Source organism: Thamnophis sirtalis, unplaced genomic scaffold, assembly GCF_051295495.1.
Source record: "Thamnophis sirtalis isolate CommonGarterSnake01/CBP01778 unplaced genomic scaffold, rThaSir2_p1.2 scaffold_3, whole genome shotgun sequence".
In the NCBI taxonomy this organism is placed as follows: Eukaryota; Metazoa; Chordata; class Lepidosauria; order Squamata; family Natricidae; genus Thamnophis; species Thamnophis sirtalis.
Genome location: NW_028261383.1, coordinates 25,337,553 through 25,356,428, shown reverse-complemented (window position 1 = coordinate 25,356,428; position 18,876 = coordinate 25,337,553). Strand labels below are relative to the sequence as shown.

At 41.3% G+C, this 18,876-nt stretch overlaps 1 protein-coding gene across 1 annotated transcript; it reads left to right on the top strand.

Annotated features, from left to right (window-relative positions):
• The first annotated feature begins 1,227 nt into the window (after positions 1–1,227).
• On the top strand, positions 1,228–15,798 carry LOC106538186 (uncharacterized). The gene is made up of 3 exons (XM_087711766.1): positions 1,228–1,987; positions 4,836–7,060; positions 13,549–15,798. Exons 2-3 carry the CDS (start codon positions 5,442–5,444, stop codon positions 14,591–14,593), a joined length of 2,664 nt encoding a protein of 887 aa, XP_087567892.1. The 5' UTR covers positions 1,228–1,987; positions 4,836–5,441; the 3' UTR covers positions 14,594–15,798.
• Positions 15,799–18,876: the final 3,078 nt, after the last annotated feature.

Here is an 18,876-nt window from a genome sequence, read left to right as displayed (position 1 = left end):
ATGCTTTCAAACATTTCTTTGAAAAGTGTTAATTTTGTTTACCAAATATAGACAGCCCCTTTCTGAGCTCCCTTTTTCTGTGTAGGTGTCTCATTCACTTTGACTTAATGGAGATTTCCATGATAGGGAAATTACAGAAGCACATGGCAATTTGCAGACTTAAAATCCTACATGCAGCCCTGGCCAGGAGTGAAGCTAGTTCCCTTGAAGCCTTTGGCCTGCTGGTTCTTCCATGTCCAAAATCCTTGGGGAAAGGAAATCAATCATAAAATTTTGCTATGTGGAGAGGTTTTGAGGACAACTGAGTCAACAACTTAAAAAAAGGACACTTTAGATCAGCTTTCTACAAGCTATCAAACTCCAAATATTTTGCCCAAGCTGCCTAGAAATATTTAATAGTGGAATCTTAATTGCTCTGGAAATTGGGAAGGCTGCTCAAAGGAATTCTGCCTTCTAGTTAGATTTATGCCCTGCAAGAATGCAGATGAAAAAGTAATAATCTCCTCTCTGGATATGTTTGGAAGCAATGTTGGTGGGCCCTTCAAGGTTTTGTCCCATATTTCATTGTATTAGTGGGATGCAGCTGGCAATTGTTTAAGGCTGCACATACAAACAAGACCTTTATCAACTATGATGCAGCACCTGGCTAATCTTGTGAAGGTACTGGTAAGTAGGGTCAAGCTTTACTCTTCAAGCTTCCCTCGGTTGCAAAGGTAGTTTTGGGGAGTTATCCAATACCCCCAAGATGAACTGGCTGGAATAATCTCCACTGATCCCCAAGGGAAGTACATTTTTTTCTTGCCTGACGGCACATTGTGCTCCCCCCCCCATGCTTTCCCTTGGTTTAGTTCCTGCAAAAGAAGCTCTGGCTCAGTTGCAGTGAGGATGAGGGGCGTCCCTACGAGTCCCCAAAGGACAGGCTAGGGGTAGATCCTTCCATTCAACAGCTTAACTATTACACCTTTGATCACTTGCCAAGGGAGCTTTCGAGGAGTTCTGCACACAAACATCTCAGGCTAAAAACTGGCTGGAACAATCTTCATCAGTCCCCAAGGGACAGGGGTGGGTTCCTGCCAGTTCTAACCTCCTACAGTGCCATTTAGAACTGGTCCCAGCTCCCTCACCCCACCCATCCCCACCACGCTTGCCCTGCCCGCCGCTCACTGATTGGCTGGCTCACCAATTGCCCCACCCGCCTCTAAACTTTAAAATCTTAAAGCTGTCAAGTTTGAACATCCCTGTTTTTTTTTTTCTAAAGGGTTAGGGGTGCAAGGGTCTTGTAACTTGACAGCTTTAAGACTTGCGTGCTTCAAATGCCAGTTTCTGAGCCAACATTTTGGTTGCTAAGCAAGAGCGTTGTTAAGTGAGTTTCACCACATTTTACAAGTTGGCCATGCCCACCCAGTCACATGACTGCCAAGCCACTCCCACTCAGTCACATGGCCTGTAAGCCACTCCCAGAAAGCAGGCCACACCTATAATAGTTTCCAAAAAAAATTGAAACCCACCACTGCCAAGGGAGGTGCACTTTCAAGTTGGCTGCTATACATCATTGACACCCCACCCCACCCCGGACGCTTTCCTTTGGTTTAGTTGGGAGTAAGAGGGGCAATGAGTGGACTCTTGGGAGACCTGAAAGAAAAGGTTTAGAATAGACACTCATGGACGGAAGCTATTCCTGTGCTCGGTGGGAGTCGAATAAGACTTGATGGCACAGACGGAAGATGTCGCTAGATGGCGCTGTAAGGAATCCCACCAGAAAGCAGAGACTAGAATACAGCAGCGGCATCCCTAGTATTGACAATATACAGGAAAAAGAGTTCGAGCTAGAGCTTATTGAAACGATAGAGTAATGGATTGCTAGAGAGGATGTGGAGGAAATGAGGCAAAGGGCAGAGGAACTTCCTCTTCCAGGCTCAGCCACTGCAGTATTTTGGTGTTGCGGAGCCTCTTGTGCTTCTTGGAGGGTGGAAACGGCTTCTGGGAGGTAAGTGGGGGGCAGGTCGGAGGAGAAGCCGGGAGCAAGTCGGGCCCTTTGGCTTCCTCCACGGCCTGGAAGCAGAGGAAGCAACGAGGCTAAAATGCGGGCTGCTGCTGCAGCATATTCTTTCTCTCCCCAAATGTTTTTATCCTTTTGCTCCATGGTTTAAAGTTGCTGCCTGTGATTTTCTGCTGGGAGATTTGGGAGATTTAAAGAAATGTTGATGTATTTTTCATTTTTCTTAACCACCCGCCTCCTTCACCCTACACGAATCACTTGGATCCTTGTGGTCTTATTGACATGTTGCTTCGTTGGCAAGCGAGGAGTTTCAAGGGCAAAAGAGATGCTTTAATTCTTGTATAGGATTTGGACAGCCCAAGATTCGTCTATCAATGTCCCCGCATCTCTAAAATCAGATCAAAGTAATTGAGCCAAAGCACTTCTGGGGCATTTTGCAGACTGAAATACACTTAATTGTTTACATAAATAAATTCTTAGGAGTGTATTTCTGTGTGAATAGGAACAAATATTCAGTGCGTTCAGACGGTATTCGGACTCCCTTCACTTCTTTCAGTTTAGTTATGGTGTTGAGCAATTCTACAATTGTTTTTTTTCATTCATCTACATTAATAATGACAAGTGGAAACAGAATTCTGTACATGTATTAAAAATTTAAAAAACTGGGTACAACACAAGGAAATGAAATGTAAATTGTAAACAGTGATTTGGAAAGAAGGGTAAAAAACTTTGTTATTAAATATTATGGATGTTTAGCTAGAATAGGACATAAGGATTTAGTGTCATTGGAGGATTTTAGAAATAGTAAATGCCAGTATGCCAGTATGTATTAAATCTTGGTATATTTTATGATGAAGGATGTTTAAACAACTATAGTCAAATGAAAATGGAGGTATGATGACGGTAACATGTATAAATATCTGAGTTAAAATACTTGAGTTAATATGAATTATGCTTGATGACTGTGAAAGAGATGCACAAAAGTCTTTTGTAACCAACTGACACACTTTCTACAGTATGTAAAAAAGGAAGATTTTATGTGTTATGTTTGTTTTGAAAATAAAAAATAAAAAAACTTTTTTTTTAAAAAAAAAACTGAAGTATCACATTGGCATAAGTATTTGGACCCTTCACTCAGTACTTTGCTGAAGCACCTTTAGCAACAATTACATTTTTGGGTGTGACGCAACAAGACAAGCTTTGTGCACCTGGATTGGGGGATTTTCTGCAATTCTTCCTTGTAAGTCCTCTCAAACTCAGTCAGGTTGGATGGCGACCATCAGTGGCCTGCCATTTTCAGGTCGCTCAAAGATGTTCAATAGGATTCAAGTCAGGGCTCTGGCTGGGCTACTCTAGGACATTAACAGAATTGTCTCTAAGCCGTCCCTGTGTTGTGTTGGCTGTGTGCTGTTGTTGTCAAGTTGAAAAGTGAATCTTCAGCCCAGTCTGAGGTCCTGAGTGCTGTGGAAGAGGTTCCCATTGAGGATATCTCTGTGCTTTCCCCCATTCAGTTTTCCCTCAACTCTGACCAGTCTCTCCATACCTGCTGCTGAAAAACACCCCACAACATGATGCTGCTATCACCATGCTTCACTGTTGAGATGACATTGGTCAGGTGATGAGCAGTGCCTGGTTTCCTCCAGACGTAACATTTACCATAGAATTGAGGCCAAACAGTTCAATCTTGGTTTCATCAGACCATAAAATAGATAAGAGCCGAGGTGGCGCAGTGGTTAAATGCAGCACTGCAGGCTACTTCAGCTGACTGCAGTTCTGCAGTTTGGCTGTTCAAATCTCATCGGCTCAAGGTTGACTCAGCCTTCCATCCTTCCGAGGTGGGTAAAATGAGGACCCGGATTGTTGTTGGGGGCAATATGCTGACTCTGTAAACCGCTTAGAGAGGGCTGAAAGCCCTATGAAGTGGTATATAAGTCTAACTGCTATTGCTATTGCTAAAATCTTATTCCTCACAGTCTGAGAATCCTTCAGGTGCTTTTTTGCAAACTCCAAGTGGGTTTTCAAGTGTTTTGCACCGAGGAGAGGCTTCCACCTAACCACTCTTCCATAAAGCCCAGATCACTGGAGGGCTGCAGTGATGATTGTCTTTCTCGAACTTTCTCCCATCTGCACACAGGATCTCTGGATTTCAGCCAGAGCCAAGACAACACAGGAGTGGCTTAGGGCCAATTCTGTGAATGGCCTAGAGTGGCCTAGACCAAGCCCTGACTTGAACCTTATTGAACATCTCTGAAGGGATCTGAAAATGATGGTCCACCTAAGGTTGCTATCCAACCTGACTGAGCTTCAGAGGACTTGCAAAGAAGAATGGCAGAAAATCCCCCAATCCAGATGTGCAAAGCTGCATTTGTTATACCCCCAAAAATTCGAGGGTGTAATTGCTGCCAAAGGTGCTTCAACAAAGGGGAGGGTCTGAATGCCAATGTGATATTTCAGTTTTTTCTTTTTAAATTAAAAAGAAAATTCTGTTTTTACTTTGTCATTATGAGTGTAGATATATGAGAAAAAAATGAATTTTAACAGGTCAGCAGCGTAACAAAACTGATAGAAGTGAAGGGGATCAGAATGCTTTGAATACTTTCTGAATTCACTGTATGTGATTTACTCAGCCCAAAAGGAGAATTTTGGGATTGAGTTGATATTTGAATATGCTAATCCTCTACATGCCAAATGAGTCATAATTAATGTTGGAGATCAAACTTGAATTTTGATGTCTGTTTTTGCATGGTAATATATGGGATATTTCCACTGTTTTCACATATCATGCAACCTTTTTTAAAACAATAATGAAACTAACCCATTAATATGAATCTTACAGACAAAGATGATGCCCAGAAGAGCACTCTGGATAACAGAGAATGAGAAGCAGCCTTAAAATGGAAAAGAAGTTCATTTCCTCCAGAAAGTATAAAACATTTTTTCCCATCTTCAGTTGATGAGAAACAATGGAGAGAATTATAAGAGCAAAGCTTTCAGCTGCAAAAAAATAAGAATGTATGGAACTCAAGGAAACATTACATGAATAGTCAAGGAGGATACTTTCTAAATAAAGAACACCTGGAAGTCACTGAGAATAAAAAGTTTTCATGGATAGGAAAAACTGACAGGAACTAACGAAAACCTTTGTCGAAGGAAAGGATAGCTTGAATCAAAGAACCACCAGGTAAGAGATCAGAAATATTGTTGGCCTCCTCAAGAAACTAAGAATATCAGTGTTGGAAAATCCCCACAAACTGCCTATTTTGGGAAAAACACAGATTGCAGATCACATGTGATTGATGCATAACCGAACCACCCCATGAAAAGCTATACAAAAGTTTGGGGTGTGTCAGAAGCTTTACTCGAAACAGGTCTCTCATGATTCGTGGAAGGACCCACACTGAAGAGAAACTACCAGTACTCCCATTTTGACAAAAGATTTAGCATGTACACCAATCTGGCGATACACAAGAGAACTCACAATGGGGAGAAACCATATGAATGTCTGTATTGTGGGGAAAGTTTTAGTCAGAATTCAAACCTGGTGATACACCAGAGGAGTCACACAGGAGAGAAACCATATGAGTGTCTGTATTGTGGGGAAAGTTTTAGTCAGAATTCAGACCTGGTGGTACATCAGAGGACTCACACTGGAGAAAAACCACATGAGTGTCCGGATTGTGGGAAAAGGTTCAACCAGAAATCTCAGCTAGGGAAACACCAGATTATGCACTCAGGAGTGAAACTGTATTGTTCAGATTGCGGGAAAGGTTTTACTTGCAATTCTGACCTGGTGGTACACCAGAGGACACATACAGGGGAAAAACCATATGAGTGCCCAGCTTGTGGGAAAAGTTTCAGTCAGAATTCTGCCCTTATGGAATACCAGAGGACTCCCACAGGGGAGAAACTATATCAGTGTCCAGATTGTGAGAAAGCTTTCAAGCGTAATTCCCATCTGGGAACACACAAGAGGACTCACACAAGAGAGAAAACATATGAATGTCCGGATTCTGGGAAAAGTTTCATTAATAAGTCTTACCTAGTGATACACAAGTGGACCCAAACAGAGAAACCATATCAGTGTCCAGATTGTGGGAAATGTTTCAAGCGTAATTCCCATCTGGTGATACACAAGAGGACTCACACCGGAGAGAAACCATATGAGTGTCTGGATTGTGGGAAAAGGTTTAGTCAGAGTTCCACTCTGGTGATACACAAGAGAACTCACTCAGGAGAGAAACCGTTTGAATGTCCAGATTGTGGGAAAGGTTTCAGTCAGAATTCTCATCTGATATTACACCAGAGGTCTCACACAGGAGAGAAACCATATGAGTGTCCGGACTGTGGGAAAAGTTTCCAGCAGAATTCCAAGCTGGTGATACACCAGAGAACTCACACAGGAGAGAAACCATATGAGTGTCCGGTTTGTGGGAAGAGTTTCAAGGAGAATTCCAAGCTGGTGATACACCAGAGGACTCACACAGGAGAGAAACCATATGAGTGTCTGGATTGTGGGAAATGTTTCAAGCATAATTTCCATCTGGAGAGACACAAGAGAACTCACACAGGAGAGAAACCATATGAGTGTCTGGATTGTGGGAAAAGGTTTAGTCAGAGTTCCACTCTGGTGATACACAAGAGAACTCACTCAGGAGAGAAACCGTTTGAATGTCCAGATTGTGGGAAAAGTTTCAGTCAGAATTCTCATCTGATATTACACCAGAGGTCTCACACAGGAGAGAAACCATATGAGTGTCCAGACTGTGGAAAAAGTTTCCAGCAGAATTCCAAGCTGGTGATACACCATAGGACTCACACAGGAGAGAAACCATTTGAGTGTCCGGATTGTGGGAAAGGTTTCAAGGAGAATTCCAAGCTGGTGATACACTATAGGACTCACACAGGAGAGAAACCATATGAATGTCTGGATTGTGGAAAAAGTTTCAAGCATAATTTCCATCTGGGGAGACACAAGAGAACTCACACAGGAGAGAAACCATATGAGTGTCCGGATTGTGGCAAAGATTTCAGTTGTAGATCTAGCCTTATAAATCATGTAAGGTTACACATGGGAGAGTAACCATTCAGATGCCTGAGTGTGGATAATGTTTCACACAAAATTCATCCCTGATCACAGAAGAAATTCTACATGATGAAAAATTTGATTTGTTTACAGGAATCTTAAATTTCGTCTCTTTTTTTTAAAAAAACATTTTTTATTTATTTTTGAACAAAGACAGACAAACTAAAAATAAAAAAAACATCTTCCATTACAAATTGTAGAAAGTGTCAGTTGGTTACAGTGTTTCCATGCATGTCTTCCATAGTCATCAACTGGTTTTCATATCAAATCACATATTTCAAATTCACATATATTCATGTATATAACGATTATTATATCTCAACCTTAATTTGACTATAATTGTTTTTACATACTTTTAGATATAATATTTAAAATCTAGAATAGGATTATATGATAACATTCTATTAAATCATCCTAAAATCATCCAATCACAATACATCTTTATAACATTGTCTACTCTAGATAAAGCTTTTAAACCTCCTCTCATATTTTCCATGTGTTGTTTATATAAAATTTCATATTATCAAACTAATATATCTATATGTATTGTTATCATTATTAATCATTATTTAACTATAGCTATTGTCACTTCATTTTATACATACTACTAGTAAACTAAATTTAGCTTAGCTTTTACTATACATTTTCATTGCATCAACCTGTATCTTTCCAGTAATAGTGCAGTCTTATATTTCTTGCTATTTGTAGCATTAATATTCTAGTTACGTTCTTAATAAATCTTGTATGAACTTCTCTTCGCAACATGTTGTTCCTTTCGTATCTCATAAAAGCTCGAAACCCAGCATCTGCTCTTTCCATCAGCTTATTTTTGGTTATCACTGATGCTTCTGTCAAGATTTCTCTCCTTACCTCTGTCAATTTTTCTCTCTTTTTTTCTTCTGTGCTTTGAAATTTGGGGTAGAGTTCCAATCCATCTATCTCCCCTTTCCATATTCTGCTCTTGCCATTACCAACCACGCTCACTTTCTTGTCAATATCCAGAGTTTTCTTATTTCTTTGCTCATTTTTTCTTCCATTTTTTGAACTCTGTCCTCCACATTCTTCATTTGATAAACATCCTCAGTTTTTCCATCAACTTTTTCTGTTTTGTATTCCATATTCTCCAATCTCTTTTCAATTCTCTCTGTCAAACTAATAGATTTTGAATTTCAAACATAATCATTTGCAATGTTACAGTTTCTTTTTCCTGCTGCGCCATGCTTCCAATTTTGCAGGTACTGCCCCCATAGGATTCAAGGCTATTTTAATAAACTTCAAACAGGTTCATTTATTATTTTTCAAGTCAAAATGTTGTCTTCCCTCCAGTAGCTAATGACAGAACTCCCAAAAAACACCTGTATAAACAACTTGTGTTCTTCCTACTATCACTGTCAATAAACAAACTGAAAGAACCTTGAATCTCAAGTGATCAAAGAGAAAGAAGGAAAAATAATGTATCCAGCCTCCAGTCCAGTCCACTCCACTCAGCCCTCCACTCAGCTCCCCCGTCCCTTTCCCCATTGCTCTTTGCAGGGCTCTCAGGCTCTAGTCACACGCTGCCCTGTGCTGCTGTTAGCTCTCTTTCCTCCCTGCTGCTCTGCTGCTGCTTTTTGCTCTGGAGTCACGTGGCTCCTGTTTGCCGTCCTTCGTGCCAGGGACGCTGCTTCTACTAGCAAACAGGATTGTTTGGGTGGTCCCCAGCAAGATCCTCTCTTCTCTTCCTCCCTGCTCTGTCCTCTCACTGGCTCAATGATCCATAGCCAGTTTGCCTCTCCTCTATAAACATGTATGCATGTATTTTTACTTAGCATCTTACAGCAGCCGAATTGATGGTGACTCCACCGGTTTACAGCAATAAAACCTTCATACAGAAACTAATTAACCCCATAAATTTATAGTAAATGGCAAAATGCAAAGGCTCCACATTTAACATTTTACCGTATTTTTCAGAGTAGAAGACGCACCTTTTTTCATCAAAAAAAGTGGCTGAAAATCTGGGTGCATCTTATACAGTGAATACAGCATATTTTGCCTCCTGAAGCCCCACCCCTTCACCAAAATACAGTATAGGTGGTACCTTGCTCAACAGTAGTAACTGTGAAAGGGATCTTGGAGTCCTAGTGGACAACCATTTAAATATGAGCCAGCACTGTGCAGCAGCTCCAAAAAAGCCAACACAGTTCTAGGCTACATAAACAGAGGGATAGAATCAAGATCACGTGAAGTGTTAATACCACTTTATAATCCCTTGGTAAGGCCACACTTGGAATACTGCATTCAGTTTTGGTCGCCACGATGTAGAAAAGATGTTGAGACTCTAGAAAGAGTGCAGATTAGGGGACTGGAGACTAAAACATGAAGAATGGTTGCAGGAACTGGGTATGTCTAGTTTAATAGAAAAAAGGATTAGGGGAAACATGATAGCAGTGTTCCAATATCTCAGGGGTTGCCACAAAGAAGAGGGAATCAAACTATTCTCCAAGGCATCAGAAGGCAGGACAAGAAGCAATGGGTGGAAATTAATCAAGGAGAGAAGCAACTTAGAACTGAGGAGAAATTTCCTGACAGAACAATTAATCAGTGGAACATCTTGCCTCCAGAAGTTGTGAATGCCCCAACACTGGAAATCTTTAAGAAGATGTTGGCTAGCCATTTGTCTGAAACGGTATAGGGTTTCCTGCCTAGGCAGGGGGTTGGACTAGAAGACCTCCAAGGTCCCTTCCAACTCTGCTATTGTATTGTATTGTATAAAATGGCCGTGCAAATCCTTTTGGAGGCTTTTAGAAAGCTCCTGGCGACTGGGGAGGGCACAAATGAGCCAAAAATGGGCCGTTTTTTGCCCCCCCAGCCCCCAGCAGCACTCTATAAGCCTCCATAAGGCTATGCATGCAAATTTTTTTTACACAAAACAAGCCTGTTTTTGTGAAAACGGGCCATTTTTTGCTCATTTTGGGGGTCTCACCCTCCCAAAAACACTCTGCAAGCCCCCCCAATGCTATTCATACTTTATTGGGGGGGGGGAACCAGGCCTGTTTTCACGAAAAACAGGCTGTTTTTGGGAGGTTTGCAGAGTGCAAAAACTTTTTTTTCCTTTTGGAAAGCTCTTTAACTGATTGATGAGAATTATATTGATCAAGTGCTGTGCCAGCAGAAACACCTACCTATCTACTGTATTTCTCTCTATCTCTATTTGTCTTTCTTTATCCCTCTACCTACCTACCTACCTACCTACCCACTCTCTCTCTCTCCCTACCTATCTACTGTATTTCTCTCGTCTATTTCTCTCTCTATCCCTCTACCTACCTAACCACACACTCTCTATCCCTACCAACCTACTGTCTCTCTCTTTCTCTCTATATATCTATCCCTTTTATCTACCTACCTACCTATCTACTCTCTCTCCCCCTACCTATCTACTGTATTTCTCTCCCCCCTCTCTCCCTCTACCTACCTACCAACCTACCTTCTCATTCACTCTCTCTCTCCCTACCTACCTATCTACTGTATTTATTTCTCTATCTCTATTTCTCTCTCTCTATCCCTCTACCTACCTACCTACACTCTCTCTATCTCTTTCTATTTCTCTCTCTCTATATATATATACACGTATATCCCTTTATCTACCTACCTACCTACCTACTCTCTCTCCCTACCTACCTACTGTATTTCTCTTTCTCTCCCTGTCTATCCCTCTATCTACCTACCTTTTTTTTTTAATTTGCCTCTTCAAAACCTTGGTGCGTCTTATACTCCGTGAAATATGGTATTGCCCTGTAAATACAGGATACTTATAGCACATTGATGTGATGATGAAGAGCCAGAGAAGGAATTCTGGGAGTTGAAGTCCATAAGTCTTTAAGCTGTCAAGTTTGAACACCATTGGGGGGGAGGGTTTCTAAAGGGTTAGGGGTGCAAGGGTCTTGTAACTTGACAGCTTTAAGATTTGCGTGCTTCAAATGCCAGAGTTTCTGAGCGAACATTTTGGTTGCTAAGCAAGAGCGTTGTTAAGTGAGTTTCACCACATTTTACAACTTGGCCAGGCCCACCCAGTCACATGACTGCCAAGCCACTCTCACCCAGTCACATGGCCAGCAAGCCACTCCCACTCAGTCACATGGCCAGCAAGCCACTCCCACAAAGCAGGCCACACCTACAGAAGAGGTTCTAAAAAAATTTGAAACCCACCACTGTCACTAAGTGAAGTAAGTCGAACTACCTGTACCTCATTGCATATCACACGATGGATGGCCTCCCCTAGCGGTTTCCTGTGGATGTTAAACCACCTTGCTTAGTGAGAGCAACCCTGTCAGTTCCAGGGAATCAATTAAAACATCTTGCAAGCAGCTTTAGGGTGAAAATAGAAGAAGCGTGTACTTCAGCCCTTGGTCACTAGATGGCGCTCTAGAAAGAAAAAACTACTCGAGACTACAAATCGGTGAAATCAGTAGCAGCATTGCTCGTCCCCTGGACCGGTAGAAGCGGAGATGGAACAGGTTGAAACTATAGAGGATTGTATTGCTAGAGAGGACGTGGAGGAGAGGAGGCGAAGGCTAGAGGAACTTCCTCTTCCTGCTCATCCTCGGGAGGATGGTGGCATCGGCGGAGCCTCTTGCGCCGTTTGACGGGTCGAAGCGGCTCCTGGGAGGTGAGTGGAGGGCGAGTCGGAGGAGAAGCCGGGAGCAAGTCGGGCCCTTTGGTTTCCTCCACGTTAAAGATAGAAGCAGCGAAGGGACAAGAATGAAACGTGTTGGCTGCTGCTACTACATATTCTTTCTTTCGCCAAATATTGTTATCCTTTTGCTGCATCATTTAAAATTGCTGCCTGTGATTTTCTGCTGGAAGATTTAAAACGTCTTTATTTCATATTTCTATCTCTCTCGGTAACACTTCATTCCTTGTGATGTTATTGACATGCTGCTTTCCTGGCAAGCGAGGAGTTTCAAGGGCAAAAGGGATGCTTTAAATCAGGGTTCCCCAAACTTTGCAACTTTAAGACTTGTGGACTTCAACTCCCAGAATTCTCCAGCCAGCATACAGTAGCTTTGCTGGCTGGAGAATTCTGGGAGTTGAAGTCCACAAGTCTTAAAGTTACCAAATTTGGGGACCTCTGCTTTAAATCTTGCATAGGATTTGGGCACTATCTCATCTGTTAGTCTCCCCACCTTTCTTAAATTAGATCAAACAAATTCAGTAAATCCACTTCTGAAGCATTTTGAAGAGTTAACATTTTTTAACTTCAGCATGTTCAGGTACTTTTCATAACACGTTGCAGTGATAATAATAAGAGAATTTCATGTTGAAATATGAGTGGATATTTGAACTTGGATTTTCTTCTATGTGCCAAATAAATCATGATGAATGTTAGATGTTAAACAAGCATTTTGATATTTTTGCTTTTTCGTAGTAATATATGGATGGGTTATTTGTCTTTTCCTCCAGGTTCTGCAGCTATATTTTAAACAATAATGAAACCAATCCACTAATATGAATCTTATAGACAAAAAAAAATGTCAACAAGAGGACAAGAGAATGAGAAGCATCATTAAACTGCAAAACAAACCATCAATCAAAATCTTTTCCACTTCTTCCAGAAACTGTTAAAAGTCTCTTCTTTCCTGAGCAGATGATGGGAGACAAGGGAGCAAAAATAACAAGAACAGGTGGAAAAAATACATCATGTGGAACTCAAGAAAATATTTCATGTAAAGATAAAAAGTTTTAATTACCAAATTCAGAAAACGGGGGAAATAGCTGGACATCAGTGTGAAGGAAATGGTGACTTGGATAGCCAAAGACATTAATGAAAGCCGTTGAGGAAGGAAAGAGTCTTAAATTAAAGCATCCACTACATAAGGGATCAGAAGTATTTTTGGCCTCATGAATCTAAGAATATCAGTGTTGGAAAAATCTCACCGACTGCCTATTTGGGGGAAAACATAGATTGCAGATCACAGCTGATTATGCACAAGAGGATCCACTCCTTGAAAACCCATACAAATGTTTCAATCGTGGCAAAAGCATTACTCAGAACAAGATTCCTATAATTTATAGAATGGCCGATGCAGGAGGAGCAGCTCTACCAGTGCCACCAGTCCCAATGTTGCAAAAGTTTTAGCATACAAACCAATTTGGTGAGACACAAGGAGACTGACAGTGGAGAAAAACTATTTGAATATCTTGATTGTGTGAAAAGTTTTGCTTGGAATTCTGACCTAGTTATATTCCAGACAGAGAAACCATACCATATGGATTGTGACAAAATGTTTAGTCAGAATTCTACAGTGAGGATACACAGGAGGGCTCACACAGGAGAGAAACCACATGAGTGTCTGGATTGTGGGAAAAAGTTTAATCAGAATTCAGATCTGGTGAAACACCAGAGGACTCACACGGGAGAGAAACCATATGAATGTCTGTATTGTGGGAAAAGTTTCAGTAAGAATTGGAACCTGTTGGTACACGAGAGGATTCACACTGGAGAAAAACCATATGAGTGTTCTGATTGTGGGAAAAGTTTCAATCACAAATCCCACCTGGTGAAACACCAGACGACGCACACAGGAGAGAAACTGTATTGTTCAGATTGTGGGAAAGGTTTTACTTGCAATTCTGACCTGGTGGTACACCAGAGGACACATACAGGGGAAAAACCATATGAGTGCCCAGCTTGTGGGAAAAGTTTCAGTCGGAATTCTGCTCTTATGGAACACCAGAGGACTCATACTGGAGAGAAACCATATGAGTGCCCAGATTGTGGGAAAAGTTTCAAGCGTAATTCCAAGCTGGTGATACACCAGAGGACTCACACGGGAGAGAAACCATATGAGTGTCTGGATTGTGGGAAGAGATTCAACCAAAATTACAAACTGGTGATTCACAAGAGGACTCACACCGGAGAGAAACCATATGAGTGTCTGGATTGTGGGAAACGTTTCAGTGAAAATTATTACCTGGTGATACACCAGAGGAATCACACGGGAGAGAAACCACATAAGTGTCTAGATTGTGGGAAAAGTTTCAATTGGAATTGTGAACTTTTGGTGCACCAAAGGATTCACACAGGAGAAAAACAATTTGAATGCCCAGATTGTGGGAAATGTTTCACTTCTAATTCCACCCTTGTGGTGCACCAGAGGATTCACACAGGAGAGAAACCATATAAGTGTTCTGATTGTGCAAAAGGTTTCTATCGAAATTCCGACTTCGTGAAACACAAGAGGATTCACACAGGAGAAAAACCATTTGAGTGTCCAGATTGTGGGAAAGATTTCAGTATCAGATCTAGCCTTATAAATCATGTAAGGGTACACACAGGGGAGAAACCATTTGAGTGTCCAGATTGTGGGAAAGCTTTCCGTATCAGGTCTAGCCTTATAAATCATGTAAGGTTACACACAGGGGAAAAACCGTTCAAGTGTCCAGATTGTGAGAAGTGTTTCACACAAAATTCCTCTCTTATCGCACACAAGAAATTCCATATGAAGCAAATGTGTGTAGTAGAGGAATCTTGACTTTCGTTTCTTTTCTCTCTTTGGAAGCCTAGTTGAGAAATTACCCATTAAATTTCTTGCCTTATTATTTTTAGTCAAACATGCCTTAGTGACAAATATGAGGGAGGAGATCTGAGTGTCCTTTCACTGGAGTCGTGTGGTTGTTCCTTTTCACAGTGTTGAAAGAAATTGCCATGCCGGGACACAGAAAAGGCACTTAGATCTTATTAGGTATGTTTACCATCTTGAGTTATTTCTATATATAATAATGGCAGGATATAGATATGTACAGTATGTATGTATTTTTATTTTTTAAGAAATTGTGTATGGCAACCCAAACCAATGTGACTCCAGATGACTTACAGCAATAAAACCTTAACACAGAAACCAATAAAACATATATAGTAAATAGCAAACTACAAAAACTCCACATTTGGCATATTTCCACACCATTCATTTCTCACCATCCAGTCAGAGCTGGAGAAGCTTCTTGAATGAGAAACGAAACAAGAAAAAATGAAATCCAGTTGCCTCTTGAAAAAGCACCTTTGGGACAACCCTGAGTGGGATGCCTGAGAATCTCCATAGACTTTTAACTATCTTTCCATCTTTCTCTATTCCAAAACTTTATATTTCTTTAATCCAAACCTCTATATGTACCTGGTCTACACTCTCTCCTTCTCTCTTTCCCCATCCTCTAATTAGTAGCGATATCCATCCATTTCCTATAACATTCGGTGTGTCTTCTCTTTCCTCTCTTTCTGCTCCAGCAATAGCACTTAGACTTATGTACCACTTCACAATGCTTTACTGCCCTCTTGAAGTGAATTACAGAGTCAGCATATTGCCCTCAATAGTCTGGGTTCTCATTTTCCCCACCTCGGAAAGATGAAAGACTGAGTCAACCTTGAACCTAGTGAAATACCATAGAATTTCCCTGTTCTGCACAGATGTGAGCAATGTGGAAGGGAAATTTTGCTTTGGATTTCTCTGAGGAATGGACTTCAGGCCAGGATCCATTTTTAAGAAGGGTTTTCTTCTGGTTAGCTGAGGGGGACACAATTCCCAAATAGTAATGTGTGTAAGAATTACTTGATATAAAAAAGAAGGCCTAACTAGGCATTATGAGGTATTATAAAATGAAGTATTTGCCCAATTTTTTGTTTATTGCTTATATTCTATTGTTTTTATGTGTTTTGAATATTAAATTTCTAATTTAAAAATGAGTGTGAAGCAGAGACATTTTTGTGTGCACATGCATACTACCATTCCTTTTAAAATGTTTTCAAACATTTCTTTGAAAAGTGTGTTAATTTTGTTTACCAAATATAGACAGCCCCTTTCTGAGCTCCCTTTTTCTGTGTAGGTGTCTCATTCACTTTGACTTAATGGAGATTTCCATGATAGGGAAATTACACATTTTTGTGTGCACCTGCGTACTACCATTCCTTTTAAAATGCTTTCAAACATTTCTTTGAAAAGTTTATCAGCTTTCTACAAGTTAACACCCTCCGAATATTTTGCCCAAGCTGCCTGGGTACATTCAATGCAGGAATCTTAACTCCTCTGGCAATTATGAAGGCTGCTCAGAGGAATTCTGCCTTCTAGTTAGATTTAGGCCCTGCAAAAATGCAGATGGAAAAATAATATCTCCTGTCTAGATGTGTTTGGAAGCAATGTGGGTGGGCCCTTCAAGGTTTTGTCCCATATTTCATTGTATTAGTGGGATGAAGCTGGCAATTGTTTAAGGCTGCACATACAAACAAGACCTTTATCAACTTTTATGATGCAGCGCCTGACTAATCTTGTGAAGGTACCTTATATCTTGTGTGAGTAGGGTCAAGCTTCACTCTTCAAGCTTCCCTCAGTTGCAAAGATAGATTTGGGGAGTTATCCTGCACCCCCAGATGAAGAACTGGCTGGAATACTCTCCACTGTTCCCCAAGGGAGGTGTGCTTTCTTGTTACCTGATGACACATTGTGCTCCCCCCCCCTTTCCTTTGGGTTGGTAGTTCTGCAAAAGAAACTCCTGGATCAATTGTAGTGACGATGAGGGCATCCCTACGAGACCCCAAAGGACAGACTAGGGTTAGATCATCCTGGAGAAAAGTTATGGATGTAGTGGCTAAGAGTGGAAAATGGCATTTTATTTTTTAAAGAAGCATTTAAAACATCTGATAGGGATACTGAGCCTATTTTCAGCCTTATGTCACAAGGTAGAGCTCTGTAATAACGCGTGTGCCTAGGAAATGGCCATATCTAATAGCTGCACCATTGGTGACTGGAATCCAACATCCAACCTGAGGGAGAGCAGCTGAGGGGAAAGGAATTAAAACAGGATATTGCTAGAAAGCATGTTGAGAGAAGGGCAAAGGAACCTCCTCTTCCAGCTTACCCACAGGACGATGGAGGGGTGGAGGGTAGCAAGGTGGAAGGTGAATTCAGCATAGGTCAGAGGAGAAGCCGTAAGCAGGTAAAGCTGTTTGGTTTGCTCCACGTTGTAAAAGCAGAGAAGCAAATAGGCTAAAGGTTGTCAGCTGCTGCAGCATATTCTTTCTCTTCCCAAATGTTTCTGCAATTATGCCACATGATTTTAAAATGCCTGTAATTTTCTGCTGGGAAATGGGCAAGACTAAACTTTAAAGGGCTGGAGACTAAAACATATGAAGGATGATTGAAGGATGTAGGTATGACCAGCTTAGAGAAAAGGAAGGCTAGAGGTGACAAGATAGCAGTATTCCATAATTTGAGGGGCTGTCTGAAACTTGTTTTCCCAAAAAACCAGAAGCAAAGTGAAGGAAGGATGGAAACTAATCAAGTTGAGAACCAACCTAGAAGCAAGAAGAAACAGTGAGAACAAGTAACCATTGGAACAGCTTGCTTTCAGAAGTTATAGATGCTTTGTAGGAAGTTATCACCCAGCCCTCTCCCAGAAAAATGAAATATCCTAGGAAATATTGAAAAGGCAGAATATTTCTCTGGATGTGAAAAGAAAGAAACATGTTTTAAAAGACAGAATAGCTGCCCGCAGCTTCCTGCCCATCCCCACTTTATCAATGGGCCATTAAGAAGGCCAAGCTAGTCCCTTTACATAATAAAGACTTCTCCACTGCAGCTCCAGGGGGATGGGAGTAAAAGCATGATAATATTGGCCCTTTACTCAACTGACCACATGGCATCTGAGAACTCAACCAAACCTGGATTCAAAACACAGCCTAGAGTGTTGCCCCTGCATGGCCCCATGGGAGTCTGACAACCAATCAGAATACATTTCTTACACAGGATCAGGAAACAGAGACTGAACAGGTTATAAAAAGCCTAGCAAGCCCCTCCCTCAGCCCTTCTCTTCTTCTCCACCAACATTGAAGCATGTGATCACCTTTTCTGTTCGGGGCTCAAGCCATGTGGCCCTGTCCAACAATAAACCATCTTTCCAAGCAGCCTCCATGTCTCCAGTGTCTTTTTCCCCACTTGGAGCTGAACCCAAAAGGACATTTCTTTCATCAGCTTCATCACAGAAAGCTTTTAAGAAAAGACTGGACAGCCACCTGTCTGAAGGGCAAGGGTGTCAAACTCGGTGTCACGGGTTGGATCCTGACGTATCATGACGTTTTTTGCCTTTGCAAAGCGAGGGTGGGCTTGGCCTGCCTGTGACATATCTGGCCTGCGGGCGGACAGTTCAACAAGCCTGGCTTGAGTGGGCGGGGGGTAGAACTACAAGACCTACAAGCACCCTTCCAGCTCTATTCTTGATTTGAGATTTTGGAGCTTTAAAAATTTTTTTATATTTCATATTTGCCCATCTCCCTCACTCTTCATGTAGCACTTCATTCGCTGTGATTTTATTGGCCTGTTATTTTCCTGGCAAGTGAGAAGTATCACATGCACCATTTCATTTAATGTCCCCATCTTGCTAAAATTAGATCCAGGAAATTGAGAAAGTGCACTCCTGGGATATTTTGCACACTGAAATACACATTGATTTTCTACATACATACATTCTTAGGTGTGTATTTCTATGGGCATATATGTGCACATATGTGTGATCTCTCCAAGCCAAAAAAAAGAAGGAAATATTTAATATTTCAATTTAAATAGTGATTTAAACTTGAATTATGCACAGGACTACCTTTACATGATTAGTTACTGTGGGATGGATGATCACCCCTAGCGGTTTCATCTGGTTTTAAAAAGGATCAGCGAAGGGCTTGAGCCCCGGGGCATCCCAAATTTCAGAGGCCTAGACTCGGCCCCTCTTCTACCCACACCAACTGAAACCGGGCATAGAGGTAGAAGTAGAATGA